The sequence below is a fragment of the Sorex araneus genome, chromosome 1 (assembly GCF_027595985.1).
Source record: "Sorex araneus isolate mSorAra2 chromosome 1, mSorAra2.pri, whole genome shotgun sequence".
Classification (NCBI taxonomy): domain Eukaryota; kingdom Metazoa; phylum Chordata; class Mammalia; order Eulipotyphla; family Soricidae; genus Sorex; species Sorex araneus.
In genome coordinates, this window is record NC_073302.1 from 166,827,368 (window position 1) to 166,848,071 (window position 20,704).

The 20,704-nt window shown below is 36.6% G+C and overlaps 1 protein-coding gene across 1 annotated transcript in view; it reads left to right on the top strand.

Annotated features, from left to right (window-relative positions):
* Window positions 1–20,704, top strand: part of ADGRV1 (adhesion G protein-coupled receptor V1) — a 534,581-nt gene that overhangs the window by 331,824 nt on the left and 182,053 nt on the right. Inside the window, exon 85 of the mRNA XM_055138625.1 lies at window positions 11,506–11,684. Coding sequence (XP_054994600.1) covers window positions 11,506–11,684 — 179 coding nt within the window. The remainder of the gene's footprint in view (window positions 1–11,505; window positions 11,685–20,704) is intronic.

Here is a 20,704-nt window from a genome sequence, read left to right on the forward strand (position 1 = left end):
AAAAAATACTATCTGCTAAAGTCATTTTAAATCTAGGATGTATTTTCAAAACAATATGTAAAAGATTAGATTATTTTAACTTGGTACTGTTAGTCAAAGAAGATCGAAGACATAAGAAAAATATTGACTTTTTAATGCTTCTACCTTACATCTTAGCTACATTAAGTGAGAATCTGTTATTACCTATCCATGTGCATAGCTCATACAACAAAAATTAATCCTTAACTTTTATGGATTTTGACGCTACACCTGGCTGTGCTCAGGGCTTACTCTTGGCTTTCTGCTCGGGGGCATCTCCTAGAGGGGCTCAGGGGACCGTATGTGGAACCCAGGTCAGCCACGTGCAGGTCAAATTCCTTTCCCACTGCATTATCTCTCTGGCCTCAAATCCTTAACGTCTAATCATTGGGCTAAACAGGTCAGAATTGCTAGGATCCCAAGCATATCAGTTCATTTAAGTGTTTTGTTGTGAGTTCAGGGAGATTAGTGCAGTGGTTCAAACCTGGGCACCAGTGCTCCCCCCAGCATCTCTAAGCGTTGCTGGAGAGTCCCTCATGGCTTCTGAACCCAGGCAGCTCGGCGGACACCAGGCCTAAACTGTCTGCCAACCTATAGGTCGAGTTTCCACAGAAAGTCCCACAGGTTTATGGAGCTCTGCTTAGGAGGTCCCTCCAAAATAATAGCAAATAAAGAAATGACTTTTGTTTGAGAAAATTTTTACTATTATATCAAGTACTTAAGACACCATTCATTGGTTCATATTTTATAACAACCAGTGAAACTGCTATGGACACATGTGTAAATAAATCATGATGCCTAAATAAAAGACTTTATTTGAAAAAAATCAGTAATTGATGCCTGAGCTATAATTATTATTCTTAAATCATATAATAAATCCAAAAAATTTATTTCAGAGTCATAAAATAAAGAACAGTTATATTGCTAATAAATTGCATAACTTGTCCAGGCCTAGTTTGTTTAATCTTTTTTATTGAGCTTTCATAGTTTGCGATAGTGCTGATGTTGTGTTAGACCTGCAGTACTTCTATACCATGCCAGCCCCTGGTGTGAGCCTTGGTTTCTTATTGAAACAATCAATTCTGTAATAACTGCTGCCCTTCAAGAACTATGGAAAAATACAGTACGTGGAAAGATACCTTGAAATGATGCTAGGTATAAGCCACAGACAGTCCACATATGGTTCATCATATTATTGACTGAACACACATGTCTGATGGTCTTTCATACATTTTGAAAACCATGTTGAATATTCACTTTTCTGATTTTATTCTACAAAAAAATACTTAGCTTAATTGTTTGGAAAGTGAGAGCTTACATTTTTATGAAGCAGACATTAAGGAGAAGCCTTAGCAAACTGGGTAAATTCTAACCTTTTTTACTGCAGTAGCAGTTATGCCTGATAAACTGGACTCTGGGTTTGGGGTTTTGTTTTGTTTTTTGTAGTTTGTTCCTTTTGTAAAAATAAGCATAGGATTTCATGGAAATATAATTGTAAATTGACTTTGTTTGGGGAAAAATTTTATAATCTACCTATTTTTAAAGTGTGAGTTCTGAATTCTCCTTCTGTTTGCACTTCATGCTAGCAATGTTTCCTCTGCATGGTTTTGCTGAAATAATTTCCCACTTCCTTAAATCAGCATAGTCATGCCTACTTTAAGAAAAAGTAAGTGAAAAATTGAACTCCTGTAACATTATTTTTCCATTTTTCTATTTCTACTTTTATTTTCTTTTTCTGTTTTTATTTAGGAAATGTCATATATTCTTGACACAAACATAATAAAATACTACAAAATCATATTAAATTAGAACTAAATCTTTTTCTCTCTATTTCTCTCACTCAGTCTATTCCCAAAGGTAAATATCATTATTGGTTTCCTATATATATTACCCTAGGACTATTCAACAAACACGAAAATATTTATAAATATATACACAAGCACATTTGCTTGTGTACATATAGTGTATATATTTTGTATATATAAATTTATAATATGTATACTTTTTATATTCATCACGTGTTCAATAACTTATTTTTCTGATATCTTATTAGTAAAATTCTTACTATGCCAGTTATTTTTGTCACTGTAGTTTTTCCTTAAAAAGCCTTACAACTCTGAGTATGTGTTACTCATGGAGACTCTACAGAATAAATTCCTAGAAATTCTGCCATTACCATTAATCTCTGTGTAATATGCTACCAGATGGGTTGCCAGACCATCAGTTAACCCATGAAAAAAACCCAGCAAATTAACTGATATTTTAGCCTATAGTATAGGCAAATAGAAACTTAATATTGCCTGCGTATATTTGATTGGCTCAATTTTATCATCATTTCCTGGTACCAAGTTAAATCATATAAAAATCTGCAGTATTCATAGAATGGGATGTCATGGCAGTCTGTTCATTTCATACCTAGTGACAAAGTTTTCTCAGAAGTCTGATGTCTATTTTTAAAACTGAAGCTCACTTGAGATACATTTTTATTTTATTTTTGGTTTTGGGAGTCCTACCTGGTGGTGCTCAGGGCTCACTCCTGGCTCTGTGCTTAGGGATCATTCCTTGCAGAGCTTGGGGCACCAAATAGGATGGTGGGGATCAAACTCAGGTCAGCCACTATCCAGGCAAGTGTCCTACTTGTGTACTATTGGTATGACCCCTTAGTTTGTATTTTAAGTGGTATAATAATATTAGAGAATCATTTCAAAATTATTCTTGGGCAGTTACAGCTTGTACCTTAATTTCTCTGTCTAGGCAGGCTATGAAGAAGCAAGTGTACATATTATTTATTCCTCACAGAAAGGCTGGTTACTGCCCGAGCGTATCAACAGGAAGGGACATGCTAAAATTAGCTATGTTTTTCCTTCGTCATTGATTTAATTTTTAGGGACATCAAAGGTATTAAGGACAGCAGACTGGTAATTACCAAGATAAAATTGACATACTCAGGAAATACTGAGCTCTCCAATCTTCAAAAAGCCTTGTAATTTATTTCATGCAAAATAGTTAAGATACAAAGAGGATAACTGAAGCAAGGACATGTGGTAACATTTCTAACTCTTTTCTGAAATGAATGACTAAGAACATCTGGTAATAGCGATTAATCTATGATCTCTGACTAAACTTGATGCTGCAAATCAGCCCAAGGTTTCTGGTGACATAATTAATAACCAAATATTAAATTACAGGCTACATATCTAATATTATCCCACACAGAAAAATTTATATGGTCCAAACAACCTGTTTTTAAACTAAAACAATGAAAAGGCATTCCTCCTTAGCATTTATGAATGTATGAATACATCATGTACTAATACAATGTGTTTGTTATTAAAAAGCCTGTGAAAGTATACTATGACTTATGATAAATAAGCACAGCCTTTGGTCTTCTATAAGAATACTTGGAAAGTTATAGTGTAGTCACTGAAATTTTTTCATCACTACTGTAAAAATTATATCTGCATAGGAACATATATGATGCTGACAGGCATAGCATTCTAGTTTACTTATATATGAATTTGATTTAAATTACATTTGGGTAAATGTAGTGGTTTTTCTTAATTCTAGGAAACATACTTCTACTCCCTATCATCTTCCTATGTGAAAAAGATCATACTAAAACATAAGGGAGCAGTTGAGTGTTTTAAATGAGATTGAGTAATACATCTGTGTTCATTTCTCAGAAAACACAGACTACATTTTTCCTTTTTATTTATTTTTTGGTTTAAGGGTCACAGCCATAAATGCTCAGGGGCTACTTCTTGCTTTGCACTCAGAAATTACTCCTGGTGGTGCTTAGGGACCATATGGAATGCCAGGTTGGCCACATGCAAGGCAAGCACCCTACCTACCCACTCACTGTACTATCCCTCTGGCCCCACATTTTTCCTTTTTTAAAGCGATTCAAGTTTCCATTGGTCAGCTCTTCATTAGAAGAGTTTTCATTCCATTTGTTTCAGCCAACTTATATTCTGATAAACCTGTATACATTTTCATTTAGCATTAGCAAAACATGAAGAGGAACAGAAAAACATCTATCACCATACTTTTAGCAAGAATTGCTTCTCCCTGACAGAGAAAGTAAATGGGAGAAATGAGGACAGAAAACTAAACTCATGCAAATGATAATGTCGCCAATATTTGTGTGACTTTCTATGAGAATAAATCTCAATAATTCTTCAGAAGACACTTTGTATTTTTGCTCCATTCTTATTTTTATTTTCTTTTTGGGTCACACCCGGCGATGCACAAGGGTTACTCCTGGATCAGGCGCTCAGGAATTACTCCTGGCAGTGCTTGAGGGACCATCTGGGATGCTGGCCACGTACAAGGCAAATGCCCTATCCTCTGTGCCATTGCTCCAGCCCCTCTGCTCCATTCTTGATTCCATAAACTCACACCTTCTAATCGGATGAATTAAATTAGGTGATGTGAAATTAGGCTTTTCTTTCACTAGCTTCAGTTTCTCATCTCTAAATAAAAGGATATGATCAGATCATCTGTTGAGTGTAATATTACTGCTAAAATGTGCAGTTTATACAATAGCACTATCTGTATTTTCTAAAGGAATCTTACATTCTTCAAATATTTAGTCACAAACTGTAAATTGGGAAATTGTTAATGATATATTATTTAGCCCCTTCTGATGCTAAAAGAAATTGAAACTCAGAGAAACCAAATATATAAACTGAAAATTTATGCTTTTTTAATTCGGAACAATGCCCAAACCTAAATTGCTAATCATATTGTGTTTTTAAACTGCATATATTATTTAAAAATCAGCCATTTAAACTTTTTATTAGTTACCTGAAGTACATCCTTTGAAGTGTGTAGCTACCTTTGCAACTCTTCTTCTCCTTTATTCTGTAAAGTATGCGTGTTTCTATCAAGAATTTTCCCAGAAATATTATGTTTCTTTGTTAAAATGAGGATCAGGCATGTAGTTCAGCAGTATATCATTTGCTTTGAATGTAAGAGGCTCTGATCTCTGGCACAAATAAGTGCATTTAATTAGCTTTTAGGGAATGAAAAGATAGTACAGGTGTTAAAGTATTGGTGTTGCATGTAACTGACCCTGCTTTGATTTTTAACATTGAATGTGGTCCCCTGAGCATCACTAGGAGTGATTCTGAGCACAGAGCTAGGAGTAAACCTTGAATAAGCCTTGGGAATCACCAAGTATAGTATACCCCCATCACCCCAAATTAAAAATAAATAAAATGGGTTTTTACTTAAGTTTTCCTGAAGTACATTTACCCAAATATCTTGAAGTGCTGGTTATTGGGTTCTGTATTTAAATTTAAAAATATCTTAATGTCACTTTCTTCTGTCTCCTTATTTGCGTATAGAAAGGCCATGGATTTTGGGGTATTGATTTTATAGCCTGCAACTTTGCTGTACAAGTCTTTTTTTTTTCATCTGGACTTTATTGATTTAATAAAATTACATTAAGAATTGAAATGAATTATACATTATTGTGCTCATGTTTCCCCCACACAAAGTTCGAGAACCCATCCCTTCACCAGTGCCCATCCTCTACCACCAGTAAACCCAGCATCTCTCCCACCCTCCCCAGTCCCGTTCCCCCCCCCAGCCTACACTGCCACTATGGCAGGGTATTCCCTTTTGTTCTCTCTCTCTGATTAGGTGTTGTGGTTTGCAATAAAGGTGTTGAGTGGCCATTGTGTTCAGTCTCCAGTCTACATTCGGCACGCATCACCCTTCCCCCGCATGACTTCCGACCACATTTTACTTGGTGTACAAGTCTATTGTTTTTCAGAGTTTCTTAGTGGAGGTTTTAGGTATAGAATCATGTCATCTTCAAATAGTGAGAGCTTGATTTCTTCCTTTCCTATGTGAATACCCTTAATGTCTTTTTCTTACCTAATTGCTATCACAAGTACTTCCAGTACTGTGTTGAACAGAAGTGGTGAGAGTGGGCATCCTTGTCTTGTACCTGATCTTAGAGGGAAGGCCCTTAGTGTTTCTCCATTGAGGATAATGCTTGCCATGGGTTTGTGGTAGATGGCTTCGACTGACTATCTTGAAGAAAGTTCCTTCTAAACCTATTTTGGTGAGACTTTTCATCATAAATGGGTGTTGGATCTTGTCAAATGATTTCTCTGCATCTATTGAAATGATCATATGTTTTTTATTTTTACTTTTATTGATATGATGGATTATGTTGATTGATTTCCAAATGTTAAACCATTCTTGCATCCCCAGGATGAATCCTACTTGGTTGTGATGTATGATCTTTTTGATGAGTTGTTGATTCTATTTGCTAATATTTTGTTGAGAATTTTCGCATCTGTGTTCATCAGGGATATTGGCCTGTAGTTTTCTTTGTTAGTGATATCTTTGTTTGCTTTTGTTATTAGGGAGATATGAGCCTCATAGAAACTGTTTGGTAGAGTCCCTGTTTCTTCAATTTCCTTGAAAAGCTTGAAGAGAATTGGCAACAGGTCCTCTTTAAATATTTGGAAGAATTCGCTAGTGAATCCATCCGGGCCTAGGCTTTTGTTTTTCAAAAATCATTTGATAACAGTTCATTTTCCTTTATATTTATGGGTCTATTCAGGTATTTCAAGTCTTCTTGATTCAGTCTTGGGAGATTGTAGGAATCAAGGAATTTATCCATTTCTTTTAGGTTCTCTTGTTTTGTGGCATAGAGATTTTCAAAGTAGTCTCTGATGATCTTTTGAATTTCATTGGTTTCTGTTGTGATATCCCCTTTTCATTTCTGATTCAGTTTATTAGGGTTCTCTTTCTTTCTTTGTGAGTCTTGCTAGTGGTATATATTTCACTAATAAGCAATGACAAAAAATAAAAGGTCATAATTCAATGATATCAGTGTTTTTAAATGACATTAAACATGTGACTGGTGATGTCACTGATTTTTAAAAATACTGAAAAACATTGTATTGCTCCCTCTCTCAGAGTCACTAATTTGATGGTTTCTAATGCTGAAAATATTTTTTTGGGAAAAAATTTTGTATTTAGAGTCTGACTCATTAGGAAATTGTATTCTCAATTATTAAAGCATATGCACATAGTTGGTTAAACCTGGAAGTAATTGTATTTTGACTAAAAGTATAAAAATGTAAAGCTGTTTTTGAAATATAAAGAGAACTTGATATTGAAATTTTCAGTTTATATTTATGTTACACAAGTATGTTGTGATATTTGGCCATCCTCAGTCATCAGAAAGGCTGTTGTGGTGAGAGTGAATTAGTATCCTTTAGATTGTATTAAGTTTATGTAATTATTAGCTCTATTATAGTCTGTGTGCTCTGTGAGCCTAAGTGTGAGTGCAATGGTAGAACTAAATAGATAGACATATATATGTGTGTGCATCAACATAAATTTACTATGCAAAAATTGTGATCTTTTAGTGTTTAGCTTTATATTATGAAGGACATATCATACTTAAGAGGAAAGGAATGTGCACAAATGTTCTGTGCCTCTTTTGTTGTTGTTGTTGTTATAAAAACTCATAAATAGAGGTTTTAACCCAATGGTTTAAGAATATATGCGATAGATGAGATAAGGGGTTGGGATTCAATAAATATAAAGTTGAGATTTAATTAAACCTCAAAACCATAAGTTGAAAGTGAGTATATAGGATGATTTACTGAGCCCAAGAACTGTATGTACACAAGAGACTGTGATAAAAAATGGAAAATTTTGTCTGTTCTCTGCAGATAAATTTTGTCTTCTCACTGTGATTTTGGCTCCACCACACTAATGGTCCCCTCACTATTTTTTTCATTGATCACCTCAGGTAATCTCATATCAGAAAATTCAGTGATAAGGGACTTTTCAGCCTGGTTTAGGTTTTTCTCCTCACACCAAGTCACTTGTGAACAGAAGAGAAGAGCATTCATGAGCCATGCATGGGATATAGGGGTAGGGAAGGGAGCAGGATGAAAAGGTAGAGGAGAAAGACGAGATTCCAAAAGGTTACTGACAAAAGTAAGTTAAAATACTTAAAACTCAGATAAAATTTGGAGCTAATCTAAGCAAAGTTTTAATTTTAATTTGTTTTAGAATAATAAAATGTTCTTTTATTATCTTATTCCTGGTCTATCGGTAGAATAACAGTGTTGAAAAAGCCCACAGAAACATATAATGGGAAAATCTGTTTCTAGAGTATACAGCAGTGCCAATTCTTCCTTCCAATTACATATGACTTATATAATTGAGTATTCAAGATTTCTGCAATACTGTCCCTGGAGCTCTTTGGCACAGAAGCACTACATGTATAAATTTTATAGACAGTTGTAACAATCTTTTTTAAGCTTATGGCTAAGGTAAGAAAGTTCCTGAAAGGTTCAGTAACTCTAACCAATGGAACTAACATCCATCTGTGTAAAGGCAGATGTTTTGAGAATGTACTGATTTTAATCATATGGAATTGACGAGAAGTCATTTATCAATCTGTACCTCTGGCCTGATTTTCCTATCTATTGCTTCACTTAGCTACTTTGTTATATGAATTCAGTTAGTCATCTCTTTAAATAATTATAACTCTTATTTTGGAGATGGTCTTACTATCCTTTCTTTGTGGGAATTTTCATTTTCTACCAGTCAGTATTGATCATTTCAAATATTTGATATAATCCCACTTATATTAGTTTTAGAAAGGGAAGGAAAGTCTTAAGAGTTTTTGATGATAGAACAAATTTACATAAGCAACAGTTCAAAACATGCTTCATAATTACAGATATCAGCAGATATACATAGAGATATGGAATGCTGACAAGAAATGAAAATCAGAGACAAATATCTCCAAGTAACCAAATATTTTTATCTTTTCCTTGTTGAACACAATCAATACTAATCTCTAAAGGCTAATTTTGTCCAGATAGAATCGTAGCTTGAAGCTTCAATATATGGCATTTGAAGGTCTTTCCACGAATATTAGGCATGCTTATTTTTCACTTAGGATTTGTATTGTATCATTGCTTGCTTTTGGTCTTAAACTATTTTTCTTGTCTCTTTCACACTGCCTTAATAGGATAAATTTAAGGGAGATACTAGCATTATCTAGTAGAATTGATGTGCTTAGCATTTTATATATAAATAAAATTTCATTTAATCGTTATACTAAACTTACTGCTTATGCAAGGAAGTATAAATTCTAGAATTGGTATTTTTCAGGGCTATCCTATTAGTATATAGATATAAATAGATATATACATAAATATTCATCTGTAATTCATTCTTCATAAAACTGTAAGGGGGTACTTCTCCAGTTAATACATATTATTGTGGGAAATACATATGGAATGACATTCAATGTTTTTTTTCTAAACAATCCTTAAATATAAGTATACCTCATGGCAAAAGAACATTAGAATAAAAGGATTTTTTTTCTAGATTTAGTTTAGCTGCAAGCTAAATGTGGGCTTTGGGGTAATGGTTTTGTTTGGGGGCCACACCAGGTGTGCCCAGGGGTTACTCCTGGCTCGGATCAAGATTCACCCCCAGTGGTGCTCAAGAATTTGAATGCGGGTCATAATCACCACAGCTGCGTGCAAGTCAAGCGTCTTTTTTTTTTTTTTTTTTTTTTTTTGCTTTTTGGGTCATACCTGGCGAGGGGTTACTCCTGGCTCTGCACTCAGGAATCACTCCTGACAATGGTCAGGTGACCCGATCAGATGCTGGGAATCGAACCCGGGTGGGTCACATGCAAAGCAAACGCCCTACCCGCTGTGCTATCGCTCCAGTCCAAGTTGAGTGTCATATTCCCATACTTTCTCTCCAATCCCTGTGGTAACATTTCTAAACCTCATTTTCTTATTCTCTCTGTGAGAGTCTCTTGCCCGCATGCCTGGCTGTCTTCCCTGGGGCCCCTCGGAGGCGATGGGTTCCAGCTTCCCTCCCCACTCCAAGCAGAGCTCTGGGTGGCCGAAGACCACCTGAACCTAGCCACAGTCATGCTCAAGGCCCCTCTCCACACGTCTGGACAGGCCTCACACATGAAGGTACTGGCAGAGGAACCCAGGTGTGTGTAATCCCATCAACGGCCAACATCCAGACTTAAAGCAAGCTTCCAGAAGCGATATCTTACAACCTACTTCTCTCTCTGGGAGAAACTAGCAAGCTACTGAGAGTTTCCTGCCCACATGGCACAGCCTCGCAAGCTTCCCATGGTGTATCCATATGCCAAAGCCAGTAACCAGCTGAATAGCATTACCCTGACCGTGAAAGAGCCTCCAATGCGGCATCATTGGGAGGCTGAGAAGAGAGAGACTTCTAAAATCTCAGGGATAGGACAAATGGAGAGGTTACTGAGACCACTCGAGCAACTCGAGGATCAACCGGATTTTGTGATTCGTGATTCATGATTTTCTTATTCTATCCTGAGAATGTGTCTCTCGAACGTCTATATATATATAACGTCTATTTATATATACATATATATATAATGATATACTTGTACCTTTTACATATTGTCTTCCTAAGAAAAAACAGATATGAGATATGATGCACACATAAAATATTTTCCTTAACTATTTTTTTCCAGTTTACTTGGAGACCCAAATTCTAGAGAGTTAAATTCCCTCTCAATTCTTTTTACTTCTATGTATCCATTGTCTATAGTTGTCTCTGAAGTTTAGTAAGCATGTAGTAAATGTTTATGAAGTGAAAAACAAAACAGAAAAAAATGAATTATTTTCTTTTATATTTCTGTTACCTAAAATAAAAGTAAATAAATAAATATTGTCCCAGTAAGTATTTCACTTAATTTCCTTCATGAAATCATGACATCTGAGGAACGTTAGAATATCAGTGTGTTTCTTCAGAAATCTTTTTATAAAATAATCATAAAGGATTTTGAATGAGGTTAAAGTGAAATAAATTGAGAATAAGTAAAATAAATAAAATATTTCCAGTTGTTTCCAGACTCTTTTAAAACATATTTGAATTTCTTGAGTAGATGAGAAAATGAGAAATTAGGCAGACAAACTAAAACTTTCTAACTATACTTCCTTTTTTTTTTTGCTTTTTGGGTCATATCTGGTGATGCACAGGGGTTACTCCTGGCTCTGCACTCAGAAATTACTCCATGCAGTGCTCAGGGGGCCATATGGGATGCTGGGAATCAAACCCAGGTCGGCCGTATGCAAGGCAAATGCCCTACCCGCTGCGCTATCGCTCCAGCCCCTCTAACTGTTCTTTCTTAAGGAGTACTTAGCTCTGCTGATCAGCCAGTCTTTTTTTTTTTAATTTTATTGAATCACTGTAACTTGAGATAGTTACATTCTTTCAGTTCAGCTATGGGGCAATCCTCCTGGCCCTTGCATCTACTGTCCTTGGGTGTCAGTCTCATGTGATGTTATTCTATACTCCACAAATGAGTGCAGTTCTTCTATGCCTGTCCCTCTCTTTCTGGATTAGTTAGTCTTTAATCACAAGCCAGGTGACTTTGTGTCTAGAGTCCTTTGAGACGTTGATTTTATGTTCTGTTTCCTTTCTTAGTCTGTGAATTTCTGGTACGTGCTGGTCATGAATGATGAACACACAGAGAGACGGTACCTGCTGTTTTTCCTCCTGAGTTGGGGCCTTCCAGCATTGGTCGTGACACTCCTCATTGTTATTTTGAAAGGAATCTATCATCAGGATATGCCGCAGATATATGGACTCATCCATGGGGACCTGTAAGTATATGAAAGAAGAACTCGCTGCTTTCTTAGCCTGTGTAGATCCAAGATGTTTTATAAATAATTGTGGAACTACTTGACTGAGGGATGATTGAAAATCTTCATTTTCCTGACAAACTGACTAAATTACTGCTTCAGTCCCTTTGAGAGTTACAATTTTTCAGGTGAGTTTCTTTATAAAATATTTCACAATAACTTGTGCCTGAGTCTAATTTTATTTTATTATATTAAGACACAAACAAGAGAGCTAGTAAAGTCAGAGCATTATTAAGTCTTTGATAATATAATTAGTAAAAAAATTGGAGTCTAGGATTTTTTGAAGGGGTTGGGGAGGCACCCACCATAAAAACCTAAATATTTTATCAGAGCAAAATATTTTATTTTATATTTTTTAAATTAATTTATTATTTTATTGAATCACCATGTGGAAAGTTACAAAGCTTTTGGGTTTAAGTCTCAGTCATACAATGCTCAAACACCCATCCCTTCACCAGTGCACATATTCCACCACCAAGAATAACAGTATACCTCCCCACCTCCCCCCACCTCCCCAGCCCCCCACCCTGCCTGTGTAACTGATAAATTTCACTTTACTTTGATTACGTTCAATATTTCAACAAAAAACTCACCATTATTATTTGGAGTTTCTTCCCCCTAATGTCAGACCTGCTGAAAAGGAAGCATTTGATAATTTGTTTTCCATTGCTGAGAATGAAGAGATATGAGGTTGAGTGGCTGCACTAGCAGCCGCATGGTTTTGGATTTCTGTATTTTAGTATTTTAGTAACTAAGTCCAGAGAAATATCTGCCAGAAATTGCATCATTGCAAGCTTGTACCTCTCAGCTACTTTATATTCCACATATGAGTGCAATCTTTCTATGTCTGTCTCTTTCTTTCTGACTCATTTCACTCAGCATGATACTTTCCATGTTGATGCACTTAAATTCAAATTTCATGACTTCATGTTTTCTGACAGCTACATAGTATTCCATTGTGTAGATGTACCAGAGTTTCTTTAACCAGTCATCTGTTTTGAGGCACTCTGGTTTTTTCCAGATTGTGGCTATTGTAAGCAGTGCTGCAATGAAAATAGAAATGCAGATGTCATTTCTACTATACCATTTTGCCTCTCCAGGATATATTCCCAGGAGTGCTATTGCTGGGTCAAATGGAAGCTCAATTTATTATTTTTTGAGAATTGTCCATATTCTTTTCCAAAAGGGCTGGACCAGTTGGCATTCCCACCAGCAGTGAAGGAGAGTCCCTTTCTCTCCACATCCACGCCAACACCGGTTGCTTTTGTTTTTTGGGATGTGGGCCAGTCTCTGTGGTGTGAGATGATATCTCATTGTTGTTTTGATCTGCATCTCCCTGATTATTAGTGATGTTGAACATTTTCTCATGTGCCTCTGAGCCATTCGGATTTCTTCTTTGGGAAAGTTTCTGTTCATCACCCCATTTTTTGATCAGGTTGGCAGTTTTCTTTTTGTGGAGTTCAACCTGTGCATTGTATATCCTTGATATCAACCCTTTATCGGATAGGTACTGCATAAATATCCTTTCCCATTCTGTAGATTGTTTTTGTATTTTGGTCACTGTTTCTTTTGAGGTGCAGAAACTTCTTAGTTTGAGATAGTCCCATTTATTTATCTCTGGTTTCACTTGCTTGGCCAGTGGCATGTCAGCTTTGAAGATCCTGTTGGCGTCAATATAGTGGAGGGTTTTGCCGACCTTGTCTTCGATGTACCTTAGTGATTCTGGTCTGATGTTGAGGTCTTTAATCCATTTTGATCTGACTTTTGTACATGGTGATAGGTGGAGGTCTAAGCCCATTTTTTTTGCATGTAGCTGTCCAGTTTTGCTAGCACAATTTGTTAATCATGCTTTCCTTGCTCCACTTCACATTTCTTGCTCCCTTATCAAAGATTAGATGATCATATATTTGGGGGTGTGTGTCAGAGTATTCAGCCCTGTTCCATTGGTCTGCAGTTCTGCCTTTATTCCAGTACCATGCTGTTTAAATTACTACCGCTTTGTAGTTGAGTTTGAAGTTGGGGAGGTTGATTCCTCCCATTTTCTTTTTCCCAAGAATTACTTTAGCTATTCATGGGGGCTTATTGTTCCATATGAATTTCAAGAGCACTAGAGCAAAATATTTTATCAGAGCAAATGAAGCATATCTCCAAAAGTGCATGGGAAGAAGACAAAGTCAACTATATTTTCTATATGTTTTAATTCAGGTGCACTAGTCATTTTGAAATATAACAGATCTATGTATACATATACATATCTAAATAATTTAAACATACATCTGATATCTTTAAGAACCACCAAGCCCCTTTAATTGATTATAAATAGAGGAAGGCAAAAACCTTTGTAGTAACAGAGTTCAGTCAGCTCCCTTGGGGCAATAAGGAATAGAGAAAAAACATTTCTATATAAGAAAGGATAACCTCCCCATAATCTTATGAGGCTAATATTCCCTAATCATATCACTGGTATTGAGAAGATCATAGAGCTTTTATAGAGATATTGATTTGCACATATATATATATATGCACATATTATTCTCACCACTTTTTGTCAGTTTCTCTGTTGATGAACACTCAGTTTGTTTCTCATTGTGACCAGTATGAGTAATGCTGCAGTGAACATGGGAGTGCTTATTTCTCTTTGAGATTGTCATTTTATTTGCTTTGACTATACATTCAAAGGTGGAATTACGGGATCATTATAGTAGTTCTCTTCATAATTTGGTGAGGGACATACAGTTCTCCATCATGACTGCATCGGTTTGCTTTCCACCTTCCAGTCTGTGGGTTCTGTTGTTTCCTTCTTTGTGCTAATTTTGTGTGTAATTAATCTTATTTATTGTTTTTTAAGATTTAAAGCTAGATTGTTTTATTTGAGGGCTTTTTCATAATTTATGCCTTTATCACTATAAAGCTCAGATCTGGTTTTTATTTCAGCAGTTTGTATTTTTGTTTTATTTCATGATATGTATTCAATTTCCCTGTTTCTTTATCCTACAAGTTTATTGTTTATTGTTTATTTTCTCCATACTTGTGAATTTTCCAATTTTCCTCCTGTTGGAAAAGATACTTGAGGTGATTTTATTTTATTTATTTTTATTATTTTTTAATGAATCACTGTGAGATACAGTTACAGACTTACAAACTTTTGTGCTTATGTTTCAGTCATACAATGATCGAGCACCCATCCCTCCACCAGTGCCCATTCTCCACCACCAATTATCCCAGTAACCCTTCCCCCAGCCCCCCCCCCCCGCCTCTGTGGCAGGTCCATTCCCATCTACTCTCTTTCTCCTTTAGGGTGTTGTGGTTAGGTATTGATTGGCCATCATGTTCAGGCTATAGTCTACTTTTGGTACACATCTCCCATCCTGAGTGGGTCCTCTAAGCATCCTTTACTTGGTGTTTCCTTCTCTGTCTGAGCTGCCTTTTACCCCAGCATGTGAGGCTGGCTTCCAAACCATGGTGCAATCCTCCTGGTCCTTATCTCTACTATTTTTGGGTGTTAGTCTCCCATTTTATTACTTTATATTCCACAAATGAGTGGAGTCTTTCTAGGTCAGTCTGTCCCTCTCTTTCTGACTCATTTCACTCAGCATGATACTCACTTGAGGTTATTTTAATCTTAAATTATCAAGGCTTGATATATGATCAAAGTTGGAGAATATTTTGCATGCACTTGAGAATATCTATTCTGCTGTCTTAAGGAATATTCTGTGTATGCCTGTTATCTGTTTGTTCTCTATGAAGAGGTTCCTGAACTTACTTGACCTATCATATCTTTTTCACTTAAAGGATGTCACTTAAAGACATCAAGTCATTTTACCTTCTTTAAGAAAAGAGAAAGTGCTCCCCAGTTTCACCCAAGGCTACTACTGACATCTGTTCCCCTCACCCCACACCCAGGTCATTCCATTGCTGGGAGGGTGGAGGCAATATTCTTCACTCACAGAAACACTATAGTTAAATCCTACATTGCCTCCTTTATGTTATACCTTATATGACCTGCCCACTTTTGAAAAAGTGCTAAGGAAGTTCCCTACTATTACTATATTGTCAGTTTTTTCCCTTTATGTCAATTAAGATTTGCATATTTTATCTAGGTGCTCTGTTTTAAGATATATATGAAAATATATATGTACACATATACATATATATGATTGTTTTATCCTCTTGATGAACTGATGCTTTCTCCTAATGGCATCTATTATCTCCTTATATTTTACTTTTACCTAGTTGTTTCTGCTCACTTTTTCCTTTGATTCTGTATCTTTTTTCATACCTTCAATTGACCCAATGTTGTCCTTGAAGCTGAAGTGGCCACTTCAATGTCCTCCCTTCCGAAATTTGACACACCATTTTGTCGGTAAAGACGCTTATAGCACTCGGTCCAGACAAGGTCAGACCCAAACACCTCAAGAATCTGCCACCAGTACTCATCAATACACTGGCTCAGCTCTTAACACTCTACCTGTCTGAATGCAAAGTTCTGTCCCAATGGAAAACCAACAGGACTGTTCTGTTGTACAAGAAGGGAGACATTCACGACATTGGCAACTATTGCCCAATTCTGCCTATTGTCCATCATCTACAAGTTGTTCACTGAGTCATCCTGAAAAGGATTTGCAGAACACTAGATGAAGGACAACCATGCGAGCAAGCTGGGTTTCGAAAAGGATTCAGCATGTTCGACCATATCCACACAGTGACCAAGCTCATTGAGGTCTCGAGAGAGTTCAAGATGCGGCTGTCTAACGTTTATTGATTTAAAGAAGGCCTTTGATTCTGTTGAGACTGAAGCAGTCATCGAAGCCCTAGCCAAACAGGGTGTTCAAACTCAGTACTTCATACTCAGTACACAAGCTATATTACGATTTACTGTCAGTATCTCACCATTCTACAAGGAAGTGATCATCGACATATAAAGAGAGGGGTTTGACAGGGTGATACCATTTCACTGAAACTCTTCAGTTCCACCCTCGAGAACATCATGTGATGACTGGAATGGGAAGGAATGGGAGTGAAGATAGACTGCCGGCAACTACACCACCTCCACTTTGCTGATGACATCGTTCTAATTACACCAAACATTAGCCAATTGGCACAAATGCTGGCCGACTTGGACCTCGAGTGTGGAAAGGTGTGACTGCAGCTGAATCTCACCAAGACAATGTTCATGAAAAATGAACTAGTTCCTGACCTTTTTTTTGCTCTCAACAGAACAAACATTTCTGAATGCAGCAGCTATATATATCTGGGTTGAGAACTCAACATGAGGAACGATTTGGCACCAGAACTGTGCAGGAGGAAGAGAGCAGCGTGGAATGCCTTCAAGAGCGTCAATGAAATTGTTAAGAGGATGAATAACCTCCAGCTCCGGGCACATAGTTTAACTGTTCTTCCTACACTAACATACACCTCAGAGAACTGGGCCCTACGAAAACAGGACGAAAGCGCTATTCAGGTATCCCAAAGAGGAATCGAAAGAGCTATGCTAGGAATATCACATTTCACTCAAGTGAGAGAAGGAATCCAGAGTTCCAACCTCCAATGACGATCAAGAACCAGGGACTCTATCTCATTTGCCAAGGCATCAGAAATCAGATGGGCTGGACATGTAATGCGATTTAGAGACTACCACTGGACTAGAGCTCTTACCGACTGGATTCCACAGTACATCAAAAGACCGCATGGCCGCCCACCTTCGAAATGGTCAGACTTCTTTGTAAAACCCTCAACGAATAGTTTGAGGCTCTTTGTGTTCCTGGAGCGGGCAAATGCCATTGGGCTACACTAGCAAGCGACAGGTTCAAATCTCGGAGACATTATTGGTGCCCACTCAAGCAAATTGAAGATCAACGAGATGACAAGTGATGACAAGTGATTTATATAATATGAGATAATAGTTAATGCATTTATGAAGGATAAAGGATTAGATTTCCCATTACTGGTAATATCTGAACTGGAATGAAGGAAAACTATTTAGCAAATAGAAAATTTACAGAGAGGGGATTTATAGAACATATTTATGCTTTCCCTATGCAGTTGTATACATACATATAATAAAATTTCAGATAATAGTATGATTATTAAAATTTCTCTAACATATATTTCTAAATGTCTCAACAGTTTAAATACCATATGACATTTTTCATCTTAAATAAGAAATATTTTTCTAACATAAAAATCAAATGCTAGTTTAGCAAGACTAGTACATTTTTTACACCAAAATCCGGATCACACATCATGATTTTTGAGAAAAGTCCCAAGGAACCTATAAAATTGAAAATTTACTTTGAATAATAACATAGAAAATCCAATATAAACATATTTTTACTTGTCACTAAGCCAAGTAATACTGCAAAGCTAAGAAATCATACCTTACTCAAAGTTATTGAAAGATTTCTATACTCAAAAAAATCTTACACACATTTTCCTCACTTTTTTAAATCAGTACTAGAAATTGTTCCAGCTTTTCTAAAAAATCTTATCATTGATCTATGTTTAAATTAAAAACAGAGTAAATGAACTCTGTCCTTGATTGATTTGTTTGGTTACCAGAAGTAACTGTTGACTGTGCCCAGAGGCAGTCAGTAGTTACCTATTTTTCTCGGATTGGCTTCCTGGGTGACATAGAAATCCTAGCTTTACCATGTATGTTAAAGAAATAAAGAAATGTGGGATGAGATCTAGAGCAAAGTGAAATAAAAGAGAAAAAATTAAGATAATAATTCATAAACAATGAGTTTACCATTAGTCTGCAATTCCAATTATGTGGCTATTGAAATGCTTAAGAATGATTATCAGTTTCTTGCATTTCAAAGGGAAGGACAGTGTTATCTCAATGTTCCCACCTTGCAGATATGAGACCCTGGTGCATTGATAAATGTACATGCAGGCCAGAGAAATTGTAAATCAGGAGGGTACTTGTCTTGCACGTCATCAGCCCCACAAGGAGTGATCCCTGAACACTGCTAGGTGCAGCTCCCAAACTAAAAACAAAACAAAACAAAAAATATAAAAAAAAAGAAGTCATTAAGGTAAAAATGGCAAAATGACAATTTTCCCCTTATAAAATGATTGCTTATTTTTTATTAATTCACATGAACCAATGAAAATTCCTTAAATACTTATGAGAAGCTGCTATCTATGAAAAATTAAGTTAAAATCTTCTATTTAAGGAGTTGAAGCGATAGCACAGCCGGTAGGGTGTTTGTCTTGCACACAGCTGACCTGGATTCGATTTCCAGCATCCTATATGGTCCCCTGAGTACCACCAGGGGTAATTCCTGAGTGTAGAGTCAGGAGTGACCCCTGTGCATTGCAGGGTGTAACCTGAACAAACAAACAAACAAACAAAAAATCTATTTAAGATACTAATTTGTCTGCTCAAGTAGTAATTTAAACAGCATTGTATTGGGCTAGAAACAGAACGCAGACCCATGCAACAGAGTTGAATATTCTGTCACAGACTCTCAAATATATGATCACTTAATCTTTGATAAAGGAGCAAGAAATGTGAAGTGGAACAAGGAAAGCCTCTTCAACAAGTGGTGCTGGGAAAACCCAACAGCTACCTGCAAAAAAATGAACTCCTGTCTAATGCTAGGCACAAAAGTCAGATCATAGTGGATTAAAGACCTCAATATTAGACCTGAATCCATTAGGTACATGGAGGAAAATGTAGGAAGAACCCTCCATGACATTGAAGCTAAAGGTATCTTTAAGGATGAAACACCACTGACCAAGCAAGTGGAAACAAACATAAAGAAATGGGACTACATCGACTACATCAAACTAAGACGCTTCTAAACTTCAAAAGAAACAGTGACCAAAATACAGGAGAGCCCACAGAATGGGAAAGAATATTTACCCAGTACCCATCTGATAAGGGATATCCAAGATATACAAGACTCTAGTAGAATTGTACAAGAAAAAAACTTCCAACTTCATCAAAAAATCAAGAGAACTAATGAACAGAAGCTTCTACAAAAAAGAAATACAAATGACCAAAAGGCACATAAAAAAATGTTCCATATTGCTAATCAATAGAGAGATGCAAATCAAAACAAGGAGATATCATCTCACACCAAAGAGACACACACATTCAAAAGAACAAAAGCAACCAGTGTTGGCATGGATGTGGGGGAAAAGGGATGCTCTTTCACTGTTGGTGGGAATGCTGACTTGGTCCAGTCTTTTTGGAAAATGATATGGGCATTCCTTCAAAAACTAGAAATTGAGTTTCCACATGACACCGCAATACCACTCCTGGGAATATATCCTAAGGGTGCAAAAAAGCACAGTACAAATGGCATCTGCACCTGTATGTTCATTGCAGCACTGTTCACAATAGCCAGAATCTGGAAACAACTCAAGTGCCCTAGATCACATGACTGGTTAAAGAAACTTTGGTACATCTACACAGTGGAATACTATGCAGCTGTTAGGAGAGATGAAGTCATGAAATTTGCTTATAAATGGATTCACATGGAGAGTATCATGCTAAATGAAATGAGTCAGAAAGTGAGGGGCAGACATAGAAGTACTGCACTCATTTGTGGAATATAAAATAACATAATATGAGATTAACACCCAAGGGACAATAAAGACAAGGCCAGGAGGATCACTCCATGGTTTGGAAGCCTGTCTCATGAGATGGGGGAGAAGGCAGCTGGGATAGAGAAGGAATCACTAAGACAGTGATTGTTGGAGGAATCGTTTGGGATGGGAAATGTGTGCTGAAAGTAGATGAAGGACATTGCAAACCATAATGCCCAAAGCTAGAGAGAGAGAGTATGAGGGAAATTGTCCGCCATGGAGGCAGGGGGATGGTTGAAAAGGGGATGGTTATACTAAGGACATTGGTGGTGGAAAATGTGCACTGGTGAAGGAATGGGTGTTCAATCATTATATGACTGAAACTCAAACATGAAAACTTTGTAACTGTATCTCATGGTGTATTGTAACCATATTTCACTTTC